Below are 21984 nucleotides of genomic sequence, written 5' to 3' on the forward strand. Positions count from 1 at the left end.
TTTGTAATTGCATTCTTTTGATTTTAAGGTTTATTTTTAAAAATGTAAATGAATTCATTCAAATATTTAGCCAGCTTTTTCAAACATATAATTACTTTTCTGTGATTCACTTTTACAAAGCTATTAATCTCCATACAGTTTCTACTTTCTCAATTTTTAATACCCAAATATTCCTCTTTAAAATAAGATTATGTGTTTCTTCCTTGAATAAAATCACATGTATTAAATCAAACACATACTTTTCCTTATTGAAAGACTATCTTACTGTTCCTGGATACTCTTCATACAGGGTTGTTCACTTGTCATTTTTGGTTAGTTTCATTTACACATATTTATTTTAATTATTAACCACCAATAACTTTTCTTTTTCAGAAAAAATAGGAGGCAGATAATTGTGAATTATCAGTCGTACACCAGGGTTATTTAATGGGATAATGCTATTAATTCATTTCACAATTTCTAGAGGCATATGAGTCCTCAAAGTGCAGTTTTTCAATGTAACAAAAACATGTTTATTCACAGACTGAAACATATTTAGTTTGTTTACACTCTATATAAATATTATATAAAATAAGATGCTAAAAGCATATAAACTTTATGCTTAGTGATGAATATTTTAGTAGTTTTCTTAGAATTGATCTAGATAATTAATATGTGTTACTTAGTTCAACTTAACATAACTTTAAGGTTGCAAGTTACCAAAATACCCTGGAAATTGTTTTTAGGCATATATAACATTGAACAATGTTATCAATAGTCTTAAGTAATTTCCATTAAATATTTTTACATCATATGCATGTTAGGCAAAAAATACAAAATTAAAATCTTAAAACATGGATTCTTGTTTTACTACTATCTTTGATGTACATGAAGTAATCAGTTTCAAGCAATTCACTTTTTTTGGTTTTTATTTATTTATTTATTTATTTTATTCATAAGTGCATATCATGTTTGGGTCATTTCTCCCCCCTTCCCCCTGCCCCCTCCCTCTCCCCCTTACCCCCTCACTACCAGGCAGAAACCATTTTGCCCTTATCTCTAATTTTGTTGAAGACAGAGTATAAGCAATAATAGGAAGGACCAAGGGTTTTTGCTATTTGAGATAAGGATAGCTATACAGAGAGTTGACTTGCATTGCTTTCCTGTACATATGTGTCACATTTTAAGTTGATTCTTCTTGAACTGACCTTTTCTCTAGCTCTTGGTCCCCTTCTCCTATTGGCCTCTGTTGCTTTAAAGTTTCTGCATTAGTTCCTTTGCATTGAGGACATCAGATGCTATCTTGTTTTTTTGGATTTCTTGCCTATCCTCATACCTCTCTTGTGTGCTCATGCCTCATCATGTGATCAAAGTCCAATCTCCTTGTTGTGTTTGCCCTTGATCTAAAGTCTGCATATGTGGGAGAACATATGACTTTTGGTTTTCTGGGACTGGCTAACCTCGCTCAGGATTGTTTTCTCCAGTTCCATCCATTTACTTGCAAATGATAAGATTTCATTCTTCTTCATGGTTGAGTAGTATTCCATTGGGTAAAAATACCACATTTTCTTAATCCATTCATCAATAGTGGCATCTTGGCTGTTTCCATAACTTGGTTATTGTGAATAGTGCTGCAATAAATATGGGTGTGCAAGTGCCTTTGGAGTAACCTGTGTTGCATTCCTTTGGGTATATCCCCAAGAGTGGTACAAGAATTCACTTTTGATGTACCTGTATTCATACATTTGGCCTTAGGTTGAATTAATAGTTTTTAATAACCTATGAATGTGGAAATATCACAATGAAATTCCCTGTATAACTATAATATACAAACAACATTTTATAAAAAAACAAAAAATAATTAAAAAATAAAAGTTCTTACAATCTTAAACATCCAGTTGATATAATATTACCTTTTTCAACTAATAAACCAAATACACTAAGATTTACTGAGGCTAGTAAAAGAAGGAAGGGGGAACAGAAATAGTGGGGAGAGAGAGTGCCCTAGGAACCAGACTAGAGAGATATGTGAGATGATGTTATGAAGCAGCTGTTGCACAGCCTGGTTCCTTATTGGCTCATTCCACTTGTTCTGCATTCATTTACTGATCAGTTGTTTATGTGATTAAGAATCCCAGTTAGCTTTGCCTTTGGCACAGTTTCTCTAAAACCAGATTTCTTATCTGTTCTTCACACAGTATACAATGGGGTTCATCAACAGAGGCACCATCAGGAAAACATCAGCCACGAGAATCTTCATTACTGGGGAACTGTGCGCAGCAAACCGGTAGATAACAGCAAGGGAGATAACGGGAACATAGAAGATGAGTACAACACAGATGTGGGAGGCACAAGTATAGAGCACCTTGAGCCTTTCCTTCTGTGAGGCTATGCTAAACACTGCTTTCAGTATCAGCACGTAAGACATGAAAATAAATGCTATGTCCAAGATGCCTGTGAGAGCCACAAATAAAACATAGGTGACATTGACCTTGTTGATAGAGCAGGCCAGCTTCATGACATCCTGATGGAGACAGTAGGAATGGGATAGGAAGTTCTTCTTACAATATCTTAGGTGTTTTGGAGTTAAAGGGAAGGGCAGGATCAACAAAATATTTTTGAGAGAAAAAGTAAGCCCTATTTGAGTGACTCTGGCACTAGTAAGGATGGATGTATATGTCAGAGGGTTATAGATGGCAGCAAAGCGATCTAAGGACATAATAAGTACGGAAGACTCCATAGCTGAGAATTCATGAGTGAAAAACTCTTGAGCAAAACATGCATTAGGGGAAATTTCTGGAGCATTGAATAAGAAAATCTTAAGCATGGTGGGGAAAGATGAGAGAGATGGTCCTAGATCAGAGAAAGCCAACATGGAGAGGAAATAATACATGGGTTCATGCAAAGTAGGCTCTGTTTTTATGAAAAAGAGAATGGTACAGTTCCCCAGGATGGCAGCAACATACATGAGACATACAGGAATGGAGATCCAAATGTTGATAGACTCCATCCCTGGAATCCCAAATAAACAGAATGCAGAAATTTCAAATTCAGAGGTGTTGAGGATAGACATACCAGTATGTATGGGAACCAAGATGAAAGTCTCAGAAGAGGCATCCTGTAGTGGTACAAATAGATTGTCTCCAATGTCTGACTCTAAACTATTGGCATCATTGAGATCTTGTCAAACCAAATGATATAGAAATAATTCTTAGATATAAACCTAATGGAGAAAAATAGATAGAAGTAGGCATCGGTATGCAACTAAAGCAAAAACTGAGAGAAAAAATAAAGCAAATTAATAACAAAATCTAATCTTAAAACAGGTATAGATTATTACAGTTAAAACCTTATATAAAGGCTATTATAGAAGTAAGATATAGGTGCCTACTAGCCAAGTAAAAGACTTGAGACTGTTGGCTTTTTACATAAATATTACAAGTAGTTATCTAGAAAAGAAGATTTCATTTTGCTGTAAGGAATGTCATTTCTCATATGAAAGGATGAATCTTTAGAAGATTCCAGCTTCTGGCACTTTTTTAGATTTAGGATCTGTGAAACAAAGAGAAGCCATCCCTGCTGTGCTCTGCTCAAATTCCTGACCCATAGGTTTTGTGAGCATAGTAGCAGACTGTTATAGGCCATTAAATTGTAAGTAATTTGTTACATAACCATAGGAACAGGAACAATAACAATTTTCATAAAAGAGATTTGCATTTCAACTAAAATAAAAAAGATTGTAAAGTACCTTACAAAATTAAATATAATGCAAATAGGGCAGGGATAGAGTGGAAGAGAAACACATAAAAAGTAGAAACATTTGTCAGGCACCCAGCATATTATAACAGCTACAGCTTATAGATATTGTTCTTCCTGTGTAAGGAACTGCAAAAACTATGATTTAATGTTCCTACCCTATAAGCACACTAGTATTATCTCTATTTTACATATCACACACAAATAAGAAATAAAATAATCTAACATTTAATGAGAAATAATATCCTAACACTAAAACTATGAAAATGTATCTTTATCTTGTTTTTTTGAATAGCACATTTTGTATCCTTATAATAAGTCACCTTTGTGACTGTTACTAATACAGACAAGGGGTTGTCAAGCTTTTTCTTAAGGACCAGATGGTAAATATTTGTCTTTGACAAATATCATTTTTAGAAAATTTGGAGGAAAACCGAACATGCACATATGATTCCAGTCCTCAGTTTTTGGCTCAGAAGGACCTACCCAACTAAATTCTCTACTTCGTAGAAATGTAAAAATTAAAATGCAGTTTTTGTAACAGATACAGAGTACATTTAAATAATGGAGTTATCATAAAGTTCAGTATATATATATATGGAAGTTAAATATAAGACACATATCATGTTCTTTATGTTTAGTAGTGATGTTTAATATGGTCGGTTCTCTATTATGAAGACTATTTTAGGTCTTGAGTATATCCTGAAATGGAAATAAGCATTAAAGGATAAAATCAAGGATTTGATTATCAAGCTTAAGTTACTCATCTGAATGTGCTTAATTTATGAGATACACAATAGGAACATTAAGTTTTCAGGTACTTACAAAGGTTCTTACTACTTGGTCTGCATCTCAAGGTTGAAAAAGAGATGAACCCAGGATGAAGCCACTCCAACTCCTATTATAAGCACACAAATACATCCTGGCAGTCTGATTATGGTCCTTCTATCCCAATGCTATTTGTAGAACAGAGACCTCAAGGGAGTAAACTCAGGGGGCTGTATCCAGAGAGACTATTAAGCCCCAGGTATTTCATTCAGGAGAGATGTTGAGTGAGAGTCCATTCAAGAGGAGTTCAGTTGTATTCTCATTATGCATGTGAATTTGCCATTTGTGGTTAACTGCCTACAAAGCCTACTTCATACAACAGAATTTATTTCCCTTTCACCTGCACATTGAGATTCCTCTTCATGGCTGCGTAAAATTCCATTGTGTATAGATACCACATTTTCCTGATCCATTTGTCAGTAGTGGGGCATCTTGGCTGTTTCCATAACTTGGCTATTGTGAAGAGTGCTGCAATAAACATGGATGTGCAGGTGCCTCTGGAGTAACTTGTGTCACAGTCTTTTGGGTATATCCCCAAGAGTGGTATTGCTGGATCAAATGGTAGATCAATATTTAGCTTTTTAAGTAGCCTCCAAAGTTTTTTCCAGAGTGGTTGTACTAGTTTACATTCCCACCAACAGTGTAAGAGGGTTCCTTTTTCCCTGCATCCTCGCCAACACCTGTTGTTGGTGGTGTTGCTAATGATGGCTATTCTAACAGGGATGAGGTGGAATCTTAGTGTGGTTTTAATTTGCATTTCCTTTATTGCTAGAGATGGTGAGCATTGTTTTCATGTGTTTTTTGGCCATTTGAATTTCTTCTTTTGAGAAAGTTCTATTTAGTTCACTTGCCCATTTCTTTATTGATTCATTAGTTTTAGGAGAATTTAGTTTTTTAAGTTCCCTATATATTCTGGTTATCAGTCCTTTGTCTGATGTGTAGCTGGCAAATATTTTCTCCCACTCTGTGGGTGTTCTCTTCAGTTTAGAGACCATTTCTTTTGATGAACAGAAGCTTTTTAGTTTTATGAGGTCCCATTTATCTATGCTATCTCTTAGTTGCTGTGCTGCTGGGGTTCCATTGGGGAAGTTCTCACTTATACCTATGAACTCCAGAGTATTTCCTACTCTTTCCTGTATCAACTTTAGAGTTTGTGGTCTGATATTCAGATCCTTCATCCATTTTGAGTTAATATTGGTATAGGGTGATATACACGGATCTAGTTTCAGTTTTTTGCAGACTGCTAACCAGTTTTCCCTGACAAGGCTGCTATTTCTCCATCGTATATTTTTAGCTCCTTTGTCAAAGACAAGTTGGTTATAGTTGTGTGGCTTCATATCTGGGTCCTCTATTCTGTCTTCATGTCTTTGTGCCAGTACCATGCTGTTTTTATTATTATTGCTTTGTAATATAGTTTGAAGTCAAGTATCCCTGTTTTTTCTGTCTTCCTGTCATTGCCCTTGATATTGTTATTGTCCCTGTACTGTGTGCAATTAAGTATTTTCTGGCTTGTAATAATAGCACTAGTGACATTTAGAATGGAAGGGTGAGAGGGGATGGAAAGCAAAGAAGTTAAAGGAAAAGTGTAAAACAAATAATCAAGTAGAAAAAAGACAAAACAAAGAAACAAACAAAAAAAGTGTCAAAGATATAAACAGGGAGAGACAGTGTACTAATCAACTGCAAGCTGAAAAGGCATTAGAGAGACAGAGAGAGGATTGAAAGTAAAATTAAAAAGAGTAAAGTTAAGAATAAAAATTAAAAAAAAGTAAATGAAAGAAAAAATAAAATAAAATAAAACAAAATAAAAAATAAAAAATAAAAAAACCCTCCAAGTTCAAATGCAATGAAATTTCAGTCTTAATAATTTTGGTGTTTTTCCCTCAGGCTGCAATCCTGGAGATGGTGCCTCCAATGTTGTTTTGTAGTTGTCTTATCAAAGGGGAGACATAAAGTAGAACAAAACTGCACAAAAAAAAAAAACCCACCAAGTGTCCCAAGTTCAAATGCAATACAGTTTCAGTAAGTTTTTCAGCATGCAGGTGTAGTTTGGTTGTTTTCTCATCAAAGGTAGGGAGAGAGAAAAAAAAAGAGTCTGGAGACAGTTCTGAGAATGGAATCTGCAGCTGTGGCTTGCCTGCCTGCTGCTGTCAGCCTGCTGTTGCTGGAGGCGTTGTTTATGCAGATCTCAGGGGTGAGCTTAACACTCCCCTGACCCCACAGGCTTTGTTTACTCAGAGTTCTCCTGTGCTCGAGCTTCTGCTACAAGCTTTCGCCTTTCCAAGCACACTGGGGGAAGTGACACTGCACCCACTTTCTCAGGCCTGAGTGTTTATGTACAGTTCACATGGGAGGTGGGTCTTCCCCCCTCTCCTGTGGAGTTTTCCTCCCTCCGCCACTCTCACAAGCTTTCCTGCTCCTGGTTGCTGGGCACAAACCCCCGCTCCCGCAGGAGCCTCTCCGGCCAGGCCCGGCTTGTTTATTTACAGTTCTGGGAAGGATTCCCCTCCTCCCCTCTTCAGTGCTCAGTGCACCCCACCCTCTTTGCAATGTGTCTTTATTGTTCTTATTGCTTATTACTCAGGTTCTCTTTTTTCCCCAGGTGGGGGTCAGTCTGTCCAGGGGGCTATGCTGATCTGGCCCAGGCTTGTCTGTGGAAGTACCACGTACTGCTTAGCTCACCTTGTCCGCATCTTTCCAAGCCATCTGGGCATGGGCAACTGGCGGCCCGGGGGCCCTCCTGGTTTCTCCGTTTAACATGATGTCCTATATGTACTTTGGTATAACATTTCCAAGTCCAGAATCAAAGTCTCTGAACCCATAATATTTGGCATAGTAGAAATGGAAAATATATGTTCCCTGAGTAAGTAAAAGAGACTTTCAGTGATGACAGGACTATTTTCACCAATAGATTCATATCTTCTCCTTATTGAAGGAAAGAAACATAATTATTGGGTGGGGGCAGGGGGGAGAAATAAACCAAGCCTTGTATGCACATATGAATAATAAAAGAAAAATGAAAAAAAAAAAAAAAGAAACATAATTATTTTTATTTAGGGTATATATTGTGTCTTTAAGGATGCTGTTGCAGCCTCCTGGAAGTCATCATTTCAGAGTAAGCAATGCATTCTGTCAATCTTCAGATGGTGGCATCCTGGTAATGCAGTTTGAGAAGGAACAAGAGATCTCTGTAGGCTCCACCTGCTGGACTTTTCTTGCTAAACCATGGGTCCCGTGATGAGACTTGATGTTGTATGGATCCTATGTAGGTTTCAGTCATGTTTTGTGGAGATATAATTGGCAGTTAGCAATGAGCAATAGGCAATTGTACAGTACACATGAAAGTCAGAGAATCTTCTTAATTGAAATCAATTAATCTCTGATCTCCTTCAGCAGAGGGTAGAAAAAAAGCAATAAACAATCCCATGACTTAATTGTTTGGAGAGGCTGAATATCAGGCATTGTTAGATGCCCAGTCAACACAGATTTATTATGCCAAGATTAGAGTCCCAGAAGGGAAAACTTAGGGACCTGATATTTGAGATAGCAAAATCTTGGTGGAAGATTTTTGACTGCCACAAACTACTTATTAAGAATTAGTATCAGCAGGACACCAGTGGCCCACACCTGTATTTATAGCTACTTGGGAGGCTGAGATCAGGAAGTTCTCAACTCAAGACCAGCCCACTCAAGCAAAGAGTTCATGAGACCCCATCTCCAAAATAACCAGAATGAAATGAAACTGGAGTTATGGCTCAAGTAGTAGAGTGCCTGCTTTGCAAGCATGAAGCCCTGAGTTCAAACCCCAGTGCCACCAAAAGAAAAAAAAAAAAGAATTAGTATCTACTCTCTTCCTCAGTTCTGGAAAATAATTCAGGGGTTTCAGCCTGTCCAGGCAATATGCACCTCTCTTAGGACTTACCTCCTCCTACTTTCCTACCATAAATCCTATAATTAGGGGTAATTGCAGCATAATCGGATGGTGAGGTGCTGGGATTATATCCCAAAGGAGTTAGAGCAAGCTAGCATCTACCAGATACGTTAAAATAAGCATGACATTGGGTACTGAACCTGTTTGATCAAGTGGTTGGGAAACAAAATAAAATGGGAACAAACACATGTCTTTGAGTACTCTCTCACATAGAAGATTCAATATTTAGCTAACACCTAAGGATGTGGAAAAATGTTTTACTAAAATTGCTTCCAAAAGAATGTAAAAAGTAATAAGCTTTAGAGGTCCATTGCACCATGGAACCACTTTCCAAATACTGTAAAAAGGCAGAGGATGAAGGAGAGGTAAGGAAATACAATAAAAGAGGTGAACATGTTCAGAGTACTTTGTATATATCCATAGCATTATCACAAGGAAACCCCCTATAATATTAAAATATGCTAATAAAAATATTAAAAAGGTGATAGCCTACATTGAAAAAATTGAAGTATAAGAATTGTAGATATCATAATATGTACAATGGAGTTTTTACTCAGTCATTAAGAAAAATGAAATTATGTTTTTGTTTTTTTGCTAGAAAATGGATGGAACTGGACATCCTCATGTTAGGTGATATAAGCCAATTGTATGAAGATAAGTATCACATGTTTCCTTTTATCTGTGGAAGTTGAGGGGGGAGAAAACATGAGCAAAAGAACAAGGTTATGAAATAGTGGGGGGAGACTTCTAGAGGGGTGGAAAGGAAGTCAAAAGGGGAAAGAGGGATAGGGATAACAGCAATGGAGGGGTAAAAATGATCAAAGTACATTTTATGCATGCTTGGAAATGTCATAATGAAGCCCCTTACTACATACAACTAATAGAGACAAATAAAAAAATAAATAAAATATGAAAATAAAACAAAAAGAATAGCAAAATGTAGAGAAATGAATTAAAAGACTAAAAAATGAGCATGCTGGAATAAATAAACTACAGCCAGAAGACCTGACAAGTATTCTGTGTCTTAGGCAGACCTGGAAGACACACTGTTTCCTAAGCCTAAGGAATGTACTGGTGAAGATGCATTAGAGAGAATTGTGGTTTTATTCTGTAAACCAAGGTTGGTGTTAGGAAAGGCTGTTTCTTTAATTTCACATGAACAGCAATAGGAAAGATAGGGCCTTGAAACTACAGATTTTAAAGGGAATTATGATTGTAATAATAAATGATACAACTAGACTAGTAGCAATAAAAAAGGAAATTAAAATTAAAGGAAATTAAAATTAAATTACATTAATTTAAATAAAAATTAAATTAATACAATTAATTTAAATAAAATAAATTTAAAATTAATTAAAATTTTATGAACATAGTTAATATTCTACATGTTCTGTAGAGGCAAAATAATATACAGTTGTAGCAATACTACTTAGCTTGTGTTCACAAAATACATCAAAGATGAACCCTGACATGGTGAGTAATTAGTCTTTGAGAATTTACATGCCCTTGCCTAGATTTCAGATCTGGGTTTTTTCAGATTCTGAACCAATTCACTGGAGAAGCAAACAGCAAGAATTTTCTTTTAACTCCATGGTACTTGTGCACAGTCACATAGTACTGATTTTCCTGTCTTTCCCCAAAAGTATTTATGACCATTTGCTTGAGTATATGCACATTGGTTAAAAAATGAATAGACATTTTGAGTACTGTTGGATAGAGGATCTGAATTGACAGTGACATCTGGAGTGCATCCTTGCAATTGATATTTTTGGTAATGACTCAACCCCCATAATATGTCCTTGGTTAAATGAGTAGGAGCCTTTACGGTGAGACAAAGTAGAAGTCTGTGAAATTACCTTCAGATTCTTGGGTCAAATAAGTGAATTTTAAAACAATACTATCTATACCTTTAGAGTCACTGATGGAAATTATCATAAAGTCCCTATATTTCCTTTTAGTTTGCCATCATGATCTTTGGTCATCATTGAGATCTTGGGGAAATAGTGTAGACTGTTGTAAGTTCAACCAAGTAATAGTTGCAACTACCAGATAGACATAGTAACGTAGATTAGCTAGTTTTAGGTCCTGCCGATGGTCATTTATTTATTGGACACTTAAAATATCCCAATAAGGAAAATTTAAAATGATCAGAAACAGAGACCAATACACATTTACAATTTTGCCAGTTTCATCTTAATTCTCACATCCCCTGTCATATATAGTTTTATTGACTCTGGGTTTCAATACTAGTAAAAAGAAAAGGGAGAGAACAAGATTTTGCAGTGAGAAAAGCAGAAGCAATATAGCCCTGAGAAAACTCTTGCCAACCCAGAGGAGAAGTCTGGGTTGGATGTCATCAATTTGCATGTTCCCAGACAGACCTGAGTTCTGCTTGTGCAGCAGTAGTTTACCTTTACCTGAAGATCAGTGTTAACTGCTCCCAAGGACATGGTGAGTCCTCTTCTTGGCTGCTGCTTCCTGAGTACCAGGAGACCAAATTTCCCTGAGGAGATCTGCTGATTTCCCTTAGAAAATGTATGCTTCCTGTAAGGCCAGTGCCTTTGTCTCACAAATTCCACATTTGTGGGGAAGAGCATACCATCTCCCATGATCTATGTATTCTTTCTTTTTGGGTTTGCAGTATGCATGAATGTTTTGGGTTCAATATGTATCTTGAATACATGACAAAATTTTGGCAAGCAAAGAACAAATATAGGGATGGAAAACAGAAAGATAAGACAGAAAAAATGGAAACACAATGTAAGTTGTTTACTAAAATGAAGTAATACAAAGAGAAAAACAAATTAATGAAACACCCAAAAACCTAGTAACAATTGTACATAAAAAATGGATATGAAATAATTATGCTTATAAATCTATAGTCATGCAATTAAAAATATTAATTTATTGATTTTTAAACTTAAAAAAAGTATGGGGTTTCTCTGGATGATAGAAAATAATAGCTAAGCTATAGAATTAACCTAACAACCAATGAATGGGTAAAGAAAATGCATTACATATAAATTATGGGGCATTATTCAGCAATAAAGAAGAATGAAACTAGCCAGTATGGTGGCTTGTGCCTGTAATCTGAGGCACTAAGGAGCTGGAGATCAGGGAGACTGAGGTTTGAGGCCAACCCAGGCAAAAAGTGCAAGACCATATCTAAAATGTAACTAAACCAAAAGAGGTTGTGGCATGGTTCAAGTGGTACATTTACAATGCTTGTCTAGCAAGTGAAAGGCCCTGAATTCAAACCCCAGAACTGCCAAAAAAGAAGAAGAAGAAGAAGAAGAAGAAGAAGAAGAAGAAGAAGAAGAAGAAGAAAAGAAATTATTCATTTGCAAGAAAATGGATGGAACTGGATAGACCATGTTAAGTGAGATAAGCCAAGCTTGAAATGACAAATATTGCAATATTTGGTTCAGATGCAAAATCCAGACCTAAAAAAACAACAAAACGACATGATTGTAAAAGGGGAACTTTTAAGGCATAAACCAGTGGGAGGGCAAAGTGCACTGAGTATATATGCATGAAAATAACATAATTAGAGCAACTAACAACTGTAAAAAAAAGATGGGGGAGGAAGAAGAATATAGAAGTTAAGAAAAAGCAGAAGTAGTGAATTTGATCAAAATACATTGTATGTAGGTATAGAAATGTCACAATGAAAGCCCTTTGTGTAAGTAATTCCTGATAATAAAAATATAGTCAATTGAAGGAAATGTTTATGGTCATAAATATTCTCAAGTGAGGAGTTAAGAGATATAATTTATAGTTGTTTGAATGAGAAGTATAACTATGAGTATATTGTTTAAATGTTCAGCATGATCTATAAAAAACTAAAATAATTATGTAAGCATATTAAGAAGGATAAGGTAGAAATAAGCGTTTTTCAGTTAAAGGAGAATTCTTATTGATTATAAGTCAATTGGTATTATCCAAAGGGGCAAATGAAGAAATCATGTGCTGTCACTATAAAAAAGTGTAAAATGTATGAGTTGATGAATATGATGATTATCCCTATTTGACCATTATGTTGTGTATGTATACAATAACAGATTGTAACCCAGAAATAAGTACAAGCAAAATGTGTCAATTTTATCTGAAGGTTGGTGTAGTGGGAGCAGAGAGGATATAAGGAAAGGGTGTAGGAGGGTGAATGTAGAGGAAATATTATGTACTCATTTATGAAAATGGAAAAATGAGACATGTTGAAACTACTCTAGGACTGGGGATAAGGGGGTACAAAGGATAATGATGAAGGTGCTGAATTCAACTATGTTATATTGTAAGAATTTTTGTAAATGTCACAATGTACCCTCAGTACAACAATAATATGATAATAAAAAAATATATAACATCAACATATTATTGAGATAGCTAGATATTAATACTAGAAAAACTTCTAAGAGAAAAAAAATTAAGCCACGAAAAGTGATTTCCTTTGTAGTGTATTCCATTTTTTAAACTGATATATAAAAACATAAAACTTGTACATGTTTATGGGGTATCGTGTCATGTTTTAATATATGTATGCATTTTATGTATGCAATGTATAATGTTTAAATCAGAGAAAACATATTTATCTCCCCAAACACCTTTCAATTCTTTATGGTGAAAATATAATATAAAATGTTATTTTCTATTCTTATCTCTGTAAAAGAGGTTTGTTTCATCTAAATCTGTAATTCAATCAGAAGTAAAGGTCAAAGGTTCTTGGTATCCCCCTAGGTTTCTACAGCATTATTTAAATCTGTAAGGCTAAATTTACTTCATTTTCTCTATTTGCCTCTCACTCCCATTAGTCATTAGTCTAACTCATATATATATATATGTTTATACCAGGGCTCATGACTGTCTCACAATTTTAAGTTGATTTTACAGACCATTCTATAACATGGTCAACTAATAAATGTCCTAGATGATAATTGAACATTCATGTAGGTCTGTGGAGACATTGTGCTGGCTCTCTATCAGGAATTCTTTCAGGTAAACTTCAAAAAACAAGGTGAATTAAACACTGAGTCACTCTTTCCCAATTGAATTGCCAGTGGCATGACAAAAAACAAATTTCCTACTTCTGGAAAATTCCCCTCACCACCTACTCTTCCTTTCTCTGTTATCTTCCGGAGTCATAGAAAAGATAGTCAAATGTTCCTATGTCCTCAAAACTTCTTTTTCTCTTGCCACTCAAATAGGCCATCCAGCAGTTCAAAATAACCCAGACTCTGCTGAGAAAGATCTCAGACACAGGCTGTTCTTCAAAGTTAATCTTTAAGATGGCGGTTAGGGTAGGGAATCAGAAATCCTAAACTGTGTGACTCCAGAAACCATCTTGAGATGTTGGAGCTACACTTGGGTAATTCTGATTGCTTTTAGCCAAAATAATAACCGGCATCACATTAGGCGCACAGAAAATTCAAAGACTGGCCCTTACATCAGCCTTTAACTGCACCTAACAGCCATGAAATTCCTGTATGGCACAGCCAGCAAGACATGTGCCGCCCTGGGGAAAAAAGCCCCTGGTCATTTCTTTTTTTCTCTTTCTCCCAATAAGCAGAAGACAAAGCATCAATCAGTATCAAACTCTGTGACATCCTGGACCCCTAAACTGTGGAAGGCCTCCCTATGCTGTGCCTTTCTCCCCACCAGCCAGTTTCAAAGCTGCTTACATGAATCTGTAGAATGAACAGGTGAGCACCATGCACCATGCACCACTCATGACTCCCTTACCTAACCCCTAGAAACATAATGTACACAGTACCTGGGCAGACTAAACCTCACCACAACAAAACTGAAAAGCATAAACAGTGAACTGCAATCTAACACCAACAACAAAGGTGGGAGTAGAATGCTGAACCTGCCCCAGAGAACCGGGGTGGAGCAAGGAGCCAAATTTTCATTGAACAAACGCAGATAAAGCAACAAAGGCTGAGAACAGGGGGTGGGGTGACAAGCCAACCTTCCAAAGTGGGGCAAGTGGTGGATCCCAGAGCTGATCTCATGGGACAGAGGACAGTATTCAAAACTGAGTTGCCTCACTTTGCTGGGGGAGAAGCTGACCAAACAGTAGCAGTTGAAGGGCAATGTAGCCCTTGTCTGGTGAAAACAACAGCTCTGATCACTCTGCACAAACTAGCAGACTTAAATCACCTCTCAATTGCCACTAACCCTGTGGACAGAAGGAACCAAATACTTCTTACTAGCCAGTCACCTGGTGAGACCACATCAAAGCTCATGCTTGTACATCAGTACCAGGATTGGATGCCTAAGGAATAACTCCAGAACTTTTACCAAAAGACTGAACTTTGTGTTTTTCCTGTACCTGGTGTTTTTTTGTTCTGTATTTTTTTCTGTATTATGAACATCACCATCACTATTTTCCTATTCTTATTCTTACCCCCTTCAATTTCACTCTTTTTCCTGTGTTACAATCCATTGTTCTCCCTCTCAACTCTTCATTCTGACCCTTATCATCCACTCTTTCCTCCTGTCTTCAACTCTCCTTCCTATCCTCATTCAACTTGTCACCACCTACCCCTCCCACCTATACATTCACCAACTGCTTACTAGCCTACTGTACCTAACCTCTGCAATCCCTGACACAAGCACTCTCTACTACAACAACAGAAATAAACCTAAACATGCACAAGGGCCACAAAACCCAGCAGCCACCATAACTCTTCCTCTACCCACCCACCCTTTATTACCACCCCTGTTTTTTAGTGACACTTTTATCCATTACCCAGATTCCTACATCAAGCCTAATCATTACTCCCCCAACTCCCAATGTTCGTAGATATTATCACCAAGGGGTTTTCTATATAATGGGTAAATAATTGGTCTGCCATTGAACCTGAGAATTTTTATTGCTAAATGACAACTCTAGTCCAGGGACAGAAAAAGCACATCAACCTAGCTAACAACATAGTCACAACACAAAAATTAAATCAAGGAAAAGAAGACAGGCAACTAAAACCACCAACTAATCTATCAAGAACATAGTTGCACAGCACCATGTGGAGCAATGGGGAAGAAGAAGAAGGGATGGAAACCACTTTCCTTAAAAAAATAATTCAATACAGGATTTAGTAGGAAATGAAGAAAGTAGATACCCAGTTGCTGACCCCAACCAAACAACGATAAATATCACTTTGAAGCCCTGTGATACCCACAAAAAAACCCTCAAAGAAGAAATCTTGGAAGAAATTACTGAGCAATTCATGGAGAAGACACAAGATGTGGTTAACCAGAATGTACAAGAGACATTCAAGAAATTTCAAGACACTAAAAAAATAAAGAACATGAGAAGACACAGAAACAAATAAATGAATTCAGAGAGGACTTCAACAAATACCAAAGTGAAACAAGGAATATAAAAAAAGAGATACATGAATTAAAGTTGACAACATCGAATATAAGAAAGGAGTTGAGCAAAGATGTGGAAAAACTCAGAAAAAGAATCAAACAGAAATCTGGGAAATACAAAGTCCTTCCTTTAGTCAAACAAAAAACACAGTGGAAGGCCACTCCAGCAGACTAGAACAAGTGGAACACAGAATCTCAGAGCTTGAAGACAAAATAGAAATTAAAGAAAAACAGAAGAAATCTTAGTCTAACAACTCAAGATCTGTAAAATGAATATGGAAGTACTCAGCAACTCAATTAAAAGACCAAACCTGAGAATCATAGGCATTGAAGAAGGAGAAGAGGTGCAAGCCAAAGGGATATGTAACATATTCAATAAAATAATAACAGAAAATTTCCCAAATCTCAAGACAGATTTGCCCATTCAGGTACAGGAAACCTCCAGGACAGCAAACAGTTCTCTTGCCCAAAGAGAACTTCCCCATGGCATATTATTAAAACAAGCACAGAGAACAGAGAAAGAATATCAAAGGCTATAAGAGAGAAAAAACAAATAATGTATAAAGATAAACCGATCAAAACAATAGCAGATTTCTCAATGGACACCTTAGAAGCAAGAAGGACATATACTGAGGTATTTTGTGAACTCAATGAAAATAATTTCAGCCCTAGGATATTCTACTCAGTAAAACTATCATTCAAAATTGATGAAGCAATAAAAGTCTACAATAAACAGAAACTAAAACAATATATTATCCCCAACCCACCACTACAGAAGATTCTACAAAGAATTCTGAAGACAGAAGATGAAAGCAAACAAAGCCATGAGAGGATGGGAAGTATCAAACAATGGGAGAAGAAAGACAAGTAATCAGAGAGTAGCATTGATTCAGTTGCACAGAATCAAATCCTTTAGCAACAAAAACAATTAAATGGCAGGAATCACTACGTACCTAACAATATTAACACTGAATGTCAATGGACTCAACTCCCACATCAAAAGACACATTTTGCTAAACTGGATTAAAAAAGAAGATCTGTCAATCTGTTGTTTACAGGAGACCCATCTCATTGACAGAAACAAACACTGGCTTAGGGTGAAAGTCTGGAAGAAGATTTACCAAGACAACAGCTTCTGAAAAGAGACAGGAGTAGCAATACTTGTATCAGGCAAAGTAGACTTCAAACTTACATTGGTCAAATGAGACAAAGAAGGACATTTCATACTAAAAACAGGGCACTATATCAAAAGTGAATAACAATTGTCAACCTGTATGCACCCAATGTCAGTGCACCCCATTTCATCAAACACACCAAAGGAATTAAAAGCACAGATAGATTCTAACATAGTGGTAGTCAGAGACTCTAATACCTCCCTATCACAAATAGATAGGTCATCTGACAATCAACAAAGAAATTCTAGAACTAAGTGACACCACAGATTAAATGGACCTAACTGATATCTACATGATATTTCATCTGACAACAGTACAATATACATTCTTCTCAGCAGTCCATGGAAGTTTCTCCAAAATAGATCATATCTTAGGGCACAAAGCAAGCCTCAGCAAATATAAGAAAATAGAAATAATCCCCTGCATTCTATCTGTTCACAATGAAGTAAAACTAGAACTCAACAACAAAAACAGCAGCAGAAAATACACAAATAATTAGAGCCTCAGTAACACATTGCTCAACAATGAGTGGGGCATAGAAGACTGGACAAGGACACATCTGAAAAGGAAAACAACAGGCCCATCTCCTTAATGAGCATTGATGGCAAACTAAATCCAACAACGTATCAGAAAGATCATTCACCATGACCAAGTCAGTTTCATTCCAGGGATTCAGGGATGGTTTAACATATACAAATCAATAAATGTAATATAGGACATTAACAGAAGCAAAGACAAAATCCACTTGATTATCTCAATAGATCCAGAAAAAAGCCTTTGATAAGATTCAACACCACTTCATGATAAAAGTTCTAAGATGACTAGGAATAGAAGGAATGTACCTCAACATTATAAAGGGTATATATGACAAACCTATAAACAACATCACACTTAATGGGAAAAAAATGAAACCATTCCTCTAAAGTCAGGAATGAGACAAGGGTGTCCACTCACCCACAGAGTGGGAGAAAATATTTGTTAGCTAGACATCAGACAAAGGACTGATAACCAGAATATATAGGGAGCTCAAAAAACTAAATTCCCCATAAATCAATGAACCAATAAAGAAGTGGGCAACTGAACTAAACAGAACTTTTTCAAAGGAAGAAGTCCAAATGGCCAAACAACACATAAAAAAATGCTCACCATCCCTGGCCATAAAGGAAATGCAAATCAAAACGACAGTAAGATTCTATCTCACTCCTATTAGAATAGCCATCATTAAGAACAATACCTACAACAAATGTTGGTGAGGATGTGGAGGAAAAAGGACGCTCATACACTGCTGGTAGAAATGTAAGCTAGTACAATCACTTTGGAAAACAATCTGGAGGCTTCTTAAAAAACAAATCATAGATCTGCAATATGATCCAGCAATCCCACTCCTATGGATATACCCAAAGGAATGAGACTCATGTTATTACAAAGGCACCAGTATACACATGTTCAGTGCAGAACTATTTACAATACCCAAGCTATAGGAACAGCCAAGATGCCCCACTAACCAATGAATGGATTAAGAAAATGAGGTATTTATACACAATGGAATTTTATTAAGCTGCAAAGAAGAATGAAATTTTGTTACATGCAAGTAAATGGGTGAAACTGGGGAACATCATCTTAAGCAAAGTTAGCAGGCTCAGAAAGCCTGAAAATGATTTCTCCCTCATGAGCAGATTATAAACCTAAAACAAATGCAGTAGCATTATTGAACATGGGTCATACACTAAGGGCAAAACACACATGGGAGGAATAGGGAAAGGGATGTAAACCTAAAATTTAAATGTGGTTGATGTGCTCATGGTAGAGGTGCAAATAAAGTAATCTTAAACTGGCAGAGAAAAGGGGACTAGGTAGTAGTGAAGAGGTCTGGTAGAGATGAACCAATTTGGTAAATGTAAAAACAATAAAATAGAGAAAAAAAATAAGGTTAAAAAAATGCCAATCCAGTTTTCCTACCAAACTCTGCCTTCTGTAGAACCCAACCTCTGACAGTTGATTATTTGAAAGACCAATGAAACCATTAATCTACTGTGGGGTTGTTAAGAACAAAAGAAGGAATTCAAATAAAACCAACATTTGTAATGGAGATGATGACTTGACACTACTGAAGACAATCAAAAGTCATAAAATTATCTAATGAACAACTTTTCATCATTAAATGTCAAAATATGTGTCCAAAGTACATATTCCTAGATAAACATAATTTCCCAGAATAGGTGAAATAATAAATAGAAAACCCACATATTTCTGTAGATATTTAAAAATATAGCCTTTAATTATTTCTTTCTATAATAGTTTCAAAACCAACATAAAACAAAACTGAATTATCTATAAGGATTAGCTATCAAGTGCATACTTAAAAACTACCCTTAATGTCCATTTAATAACAAAAGTATATGAATCAAATGTTAAATATTCTAGGACAAGGATAGGAACATTTCCTGTCAATTTTTATTTTTGCATGACCTTAAAAGCAAAGCATGGAAAACACATGATAAGTATATTTCAAGCCTTCTTACTAATAAACATTGATATAAAAATCCTAGACAAAATATTAACAAATTTAATCCTTTCATAAACTGATGTGCCTAGTCTAAGTTTATTTCAAAAATGTGTGGTTTTTCTTTGAAAATAAGTCAATATAATTAATCACAGTATTAAGATTATAAAAAAATCATTCAGGCTTATAAAACCATAAATCTCAATGGTTACCAAATAATCTTTTGAAACTTGGGATCTACTACTGTTACAAAACCCCAGACACCTGTGGCTCACGCCTGTAATCCTCGCTACTCAGGAGGCAGAGATCAAGAGGATTGCAGTTTGAAGGCATCCCAGGCAAATAGTTTGAGAGACCCTGTCTCAATAAAACCCTTCATAATAAGAAAGGGCTGGTGGAGTGGCACAAGGTGTATATATCAGCCAATGAAATGGAGCAATAACTATAATAAACATAAGATTGGAAAGAATGCAGAAAGAAGCTGGCCTTATTTGTGGAGTGTGATTAAGTACAAACTAAGGCTTAAATAGTCTACTAATCACCTCTTAGAAATAAAAATAAGTTTAGCAGTTTTAATCAAGCAAGACCAAATACAGGTTAACTTTATATTTACATATCAAGGCTAAAGATTTAGGAAAATATAATTTATAAGGCTAGTTCCATAACCCTAAATTAATATAAAATGCTTAAGAATAACCTAAGGTAAAACAGATAGTCTCCAAATGCACAAGTATAAGACAATATTGAGAAATATTAAATACCTTGAAAATTTAAAGTCCATGTTCTTAGATTTGAATATCTGATATCTTAAATATTTTAATTCTTCCAAGACATGACATATTCTCATAAAATTACCAATATGTATCACTTAAAATTGAGAAATTTTTTCTAAAATTTGTAAATAAGTGCAAAGTGTTAGCATTGCAAGATGTTAAGAAAAAGAATGTTTGAGATGTCATCTCCATACAAAGCACTGTGGAAGCAGTGATGCACTATTGGCTTTGCAGTGAGTAACAAGGAAACTTGAACCCTGTTGTTGATTAACAAATGGCTAGTAAATGACAATTATTAAACAACCATCTTCAATGAGAAATGGTAAATACCTTATAACAGAAAGGCCTATCATTTTGCTTTATTACCATGATTCTATATCATACCTCTAATCAATGCTGGTTTCAGGATTTTTTTAGATCAGAGAAGTTATCAGTTATCATGAATTTACTTTCTTATTCACATTGGAGAAAACTATTACGTTTGAAAGAAAGGACTAGAAATCATAGATGGAACTTGGTAAACATTTCTATTATCTCTAGTATTATGGTCATATGCTTAAGCCAAAGCTCTTGCAGTCATTTCATCTCTAGGGATCTATCAGAGTCTGATATCCATTCTTAATGTTCTACCCAGGAGAAATGAGGAGTATTTAGAGATAGTGGAAGCACTTGATCCTCACTGTTCAGAGTGAAAGGTTTTCAAGAAACACCTCAGGGCCACAGAGGATCGAAATTGCAGTGTCTTGTAATCAGTACAGTCTTGACTCATCTCGGGTGAGTGAAAAACCAAAGAGAGCAGGAACTAAAATTGCAGAAATACTAAGAAAAGTAAAAAGACAAAGGCAAGAAAAGAAATGGAAAAAAGACACAAAATTAGATAAAGGCAAACTAGAAAGAAATGGCAGTAGGAAACAGAAAAGATATAGCAAGGATGTTCAGATAGGAAATGAAAAGAGAGAGAATAGAAACAGAAAGAATTTGACTTCATCTGAGGTGCAGGAAAGTTTAGTCAGAAAAGGACAAAATGCAACTGTGACTTATTTGGGAAATGGGCTATTGGATGAGCACCAAGTGATGCAATTGTCCCATATATAAATTTCAGAAAGGTGTTGATTTTTAAATTACAGATAAATAGTGGCAAGGTTTTAGCAAATTTTGTGTTAACATGTAGTACTAAAGAGTAGTAAACACAGGAGGAAAATTGTGCTATTCTCTATGAACAATTTTGAACTGCATGATATATAATGTCCTGCTCCAATATTTTCAATAAATTTCAAGATAAGCTGGTCAGTGGGAAATAGCTTTTGAGAATTGCAGATTAGATAGAGAGGCTTAAGAAAATCATGTTATCCTTAGTAGTTTTTTCCTTGTTACTTGCAATATGTGTATAGGTGATGTGAGTCATTTCATGCCTCCACCCTTTGAAATAGTGGTCATTACTCTTAGTCCTTTCATGATTTTTCTATTTCAATCTTAGAGTGATTAAATTGTACTAATTGTAACAAAGAACCACTGTGACTCATGGACAATGATCCACAAATATTTAGAATAATCAACTGAGAAATGACAATAATAAAGGGACTGAGAAACTAAGTGGAAGAAAAGACATGACAAGATGGGATAATGAGAGAAGGATAAGAAAGGAAAAGTATGCAAAGGAACAGAGTA

At 35.7% G+C, this 21984-nt stretch overlaps 1 protein-coding gene across 1 annotated transcript; it reads right to left on the reverse strand.

Annotated features, from left to right (window-relative positions):
* Positions 1 to 2158: 2158 nt before the first annotated feature.
* LOC109702449 (olfactory receptor 51A7-like) lies at positions 2159 to 3052 on the reverse strand. Its single transcript, XM_020187789.2, has one exon. The coding sequence runs from the start codon at positions 3050 to 3052 to the stop codon at positions 2159 to 2161; it is 894 nt and encodes a 297-aa protein (XP_020043378.2).
* Positions 3053 to 21984: the final 18932 nt, after the last annotated feature.

This window comes from Castor canadensis, chromosome 1 (assembly GCF_047511655.1).
Source record: "Castor canadensis chromosome 1, mCasCan1.hap1v2, whole genome shotgun sequence".
NCBI classification, from domain to species: Eukaryota; Metazoa; Chordata; class Mammalia; order Rodentia; family Castoridae; genus Castor; species Castor canadensis.

Bases quoted from the DNA above. Each gene is read 5' to 3' on its own strand.
- LOC109702449 (XM_020187789.2), bottom strand. From the start codon at position 3,052: ATGTCTATCCTCAACACCTCTGAATTTGAAATTTCTGCATTCTGTTTA.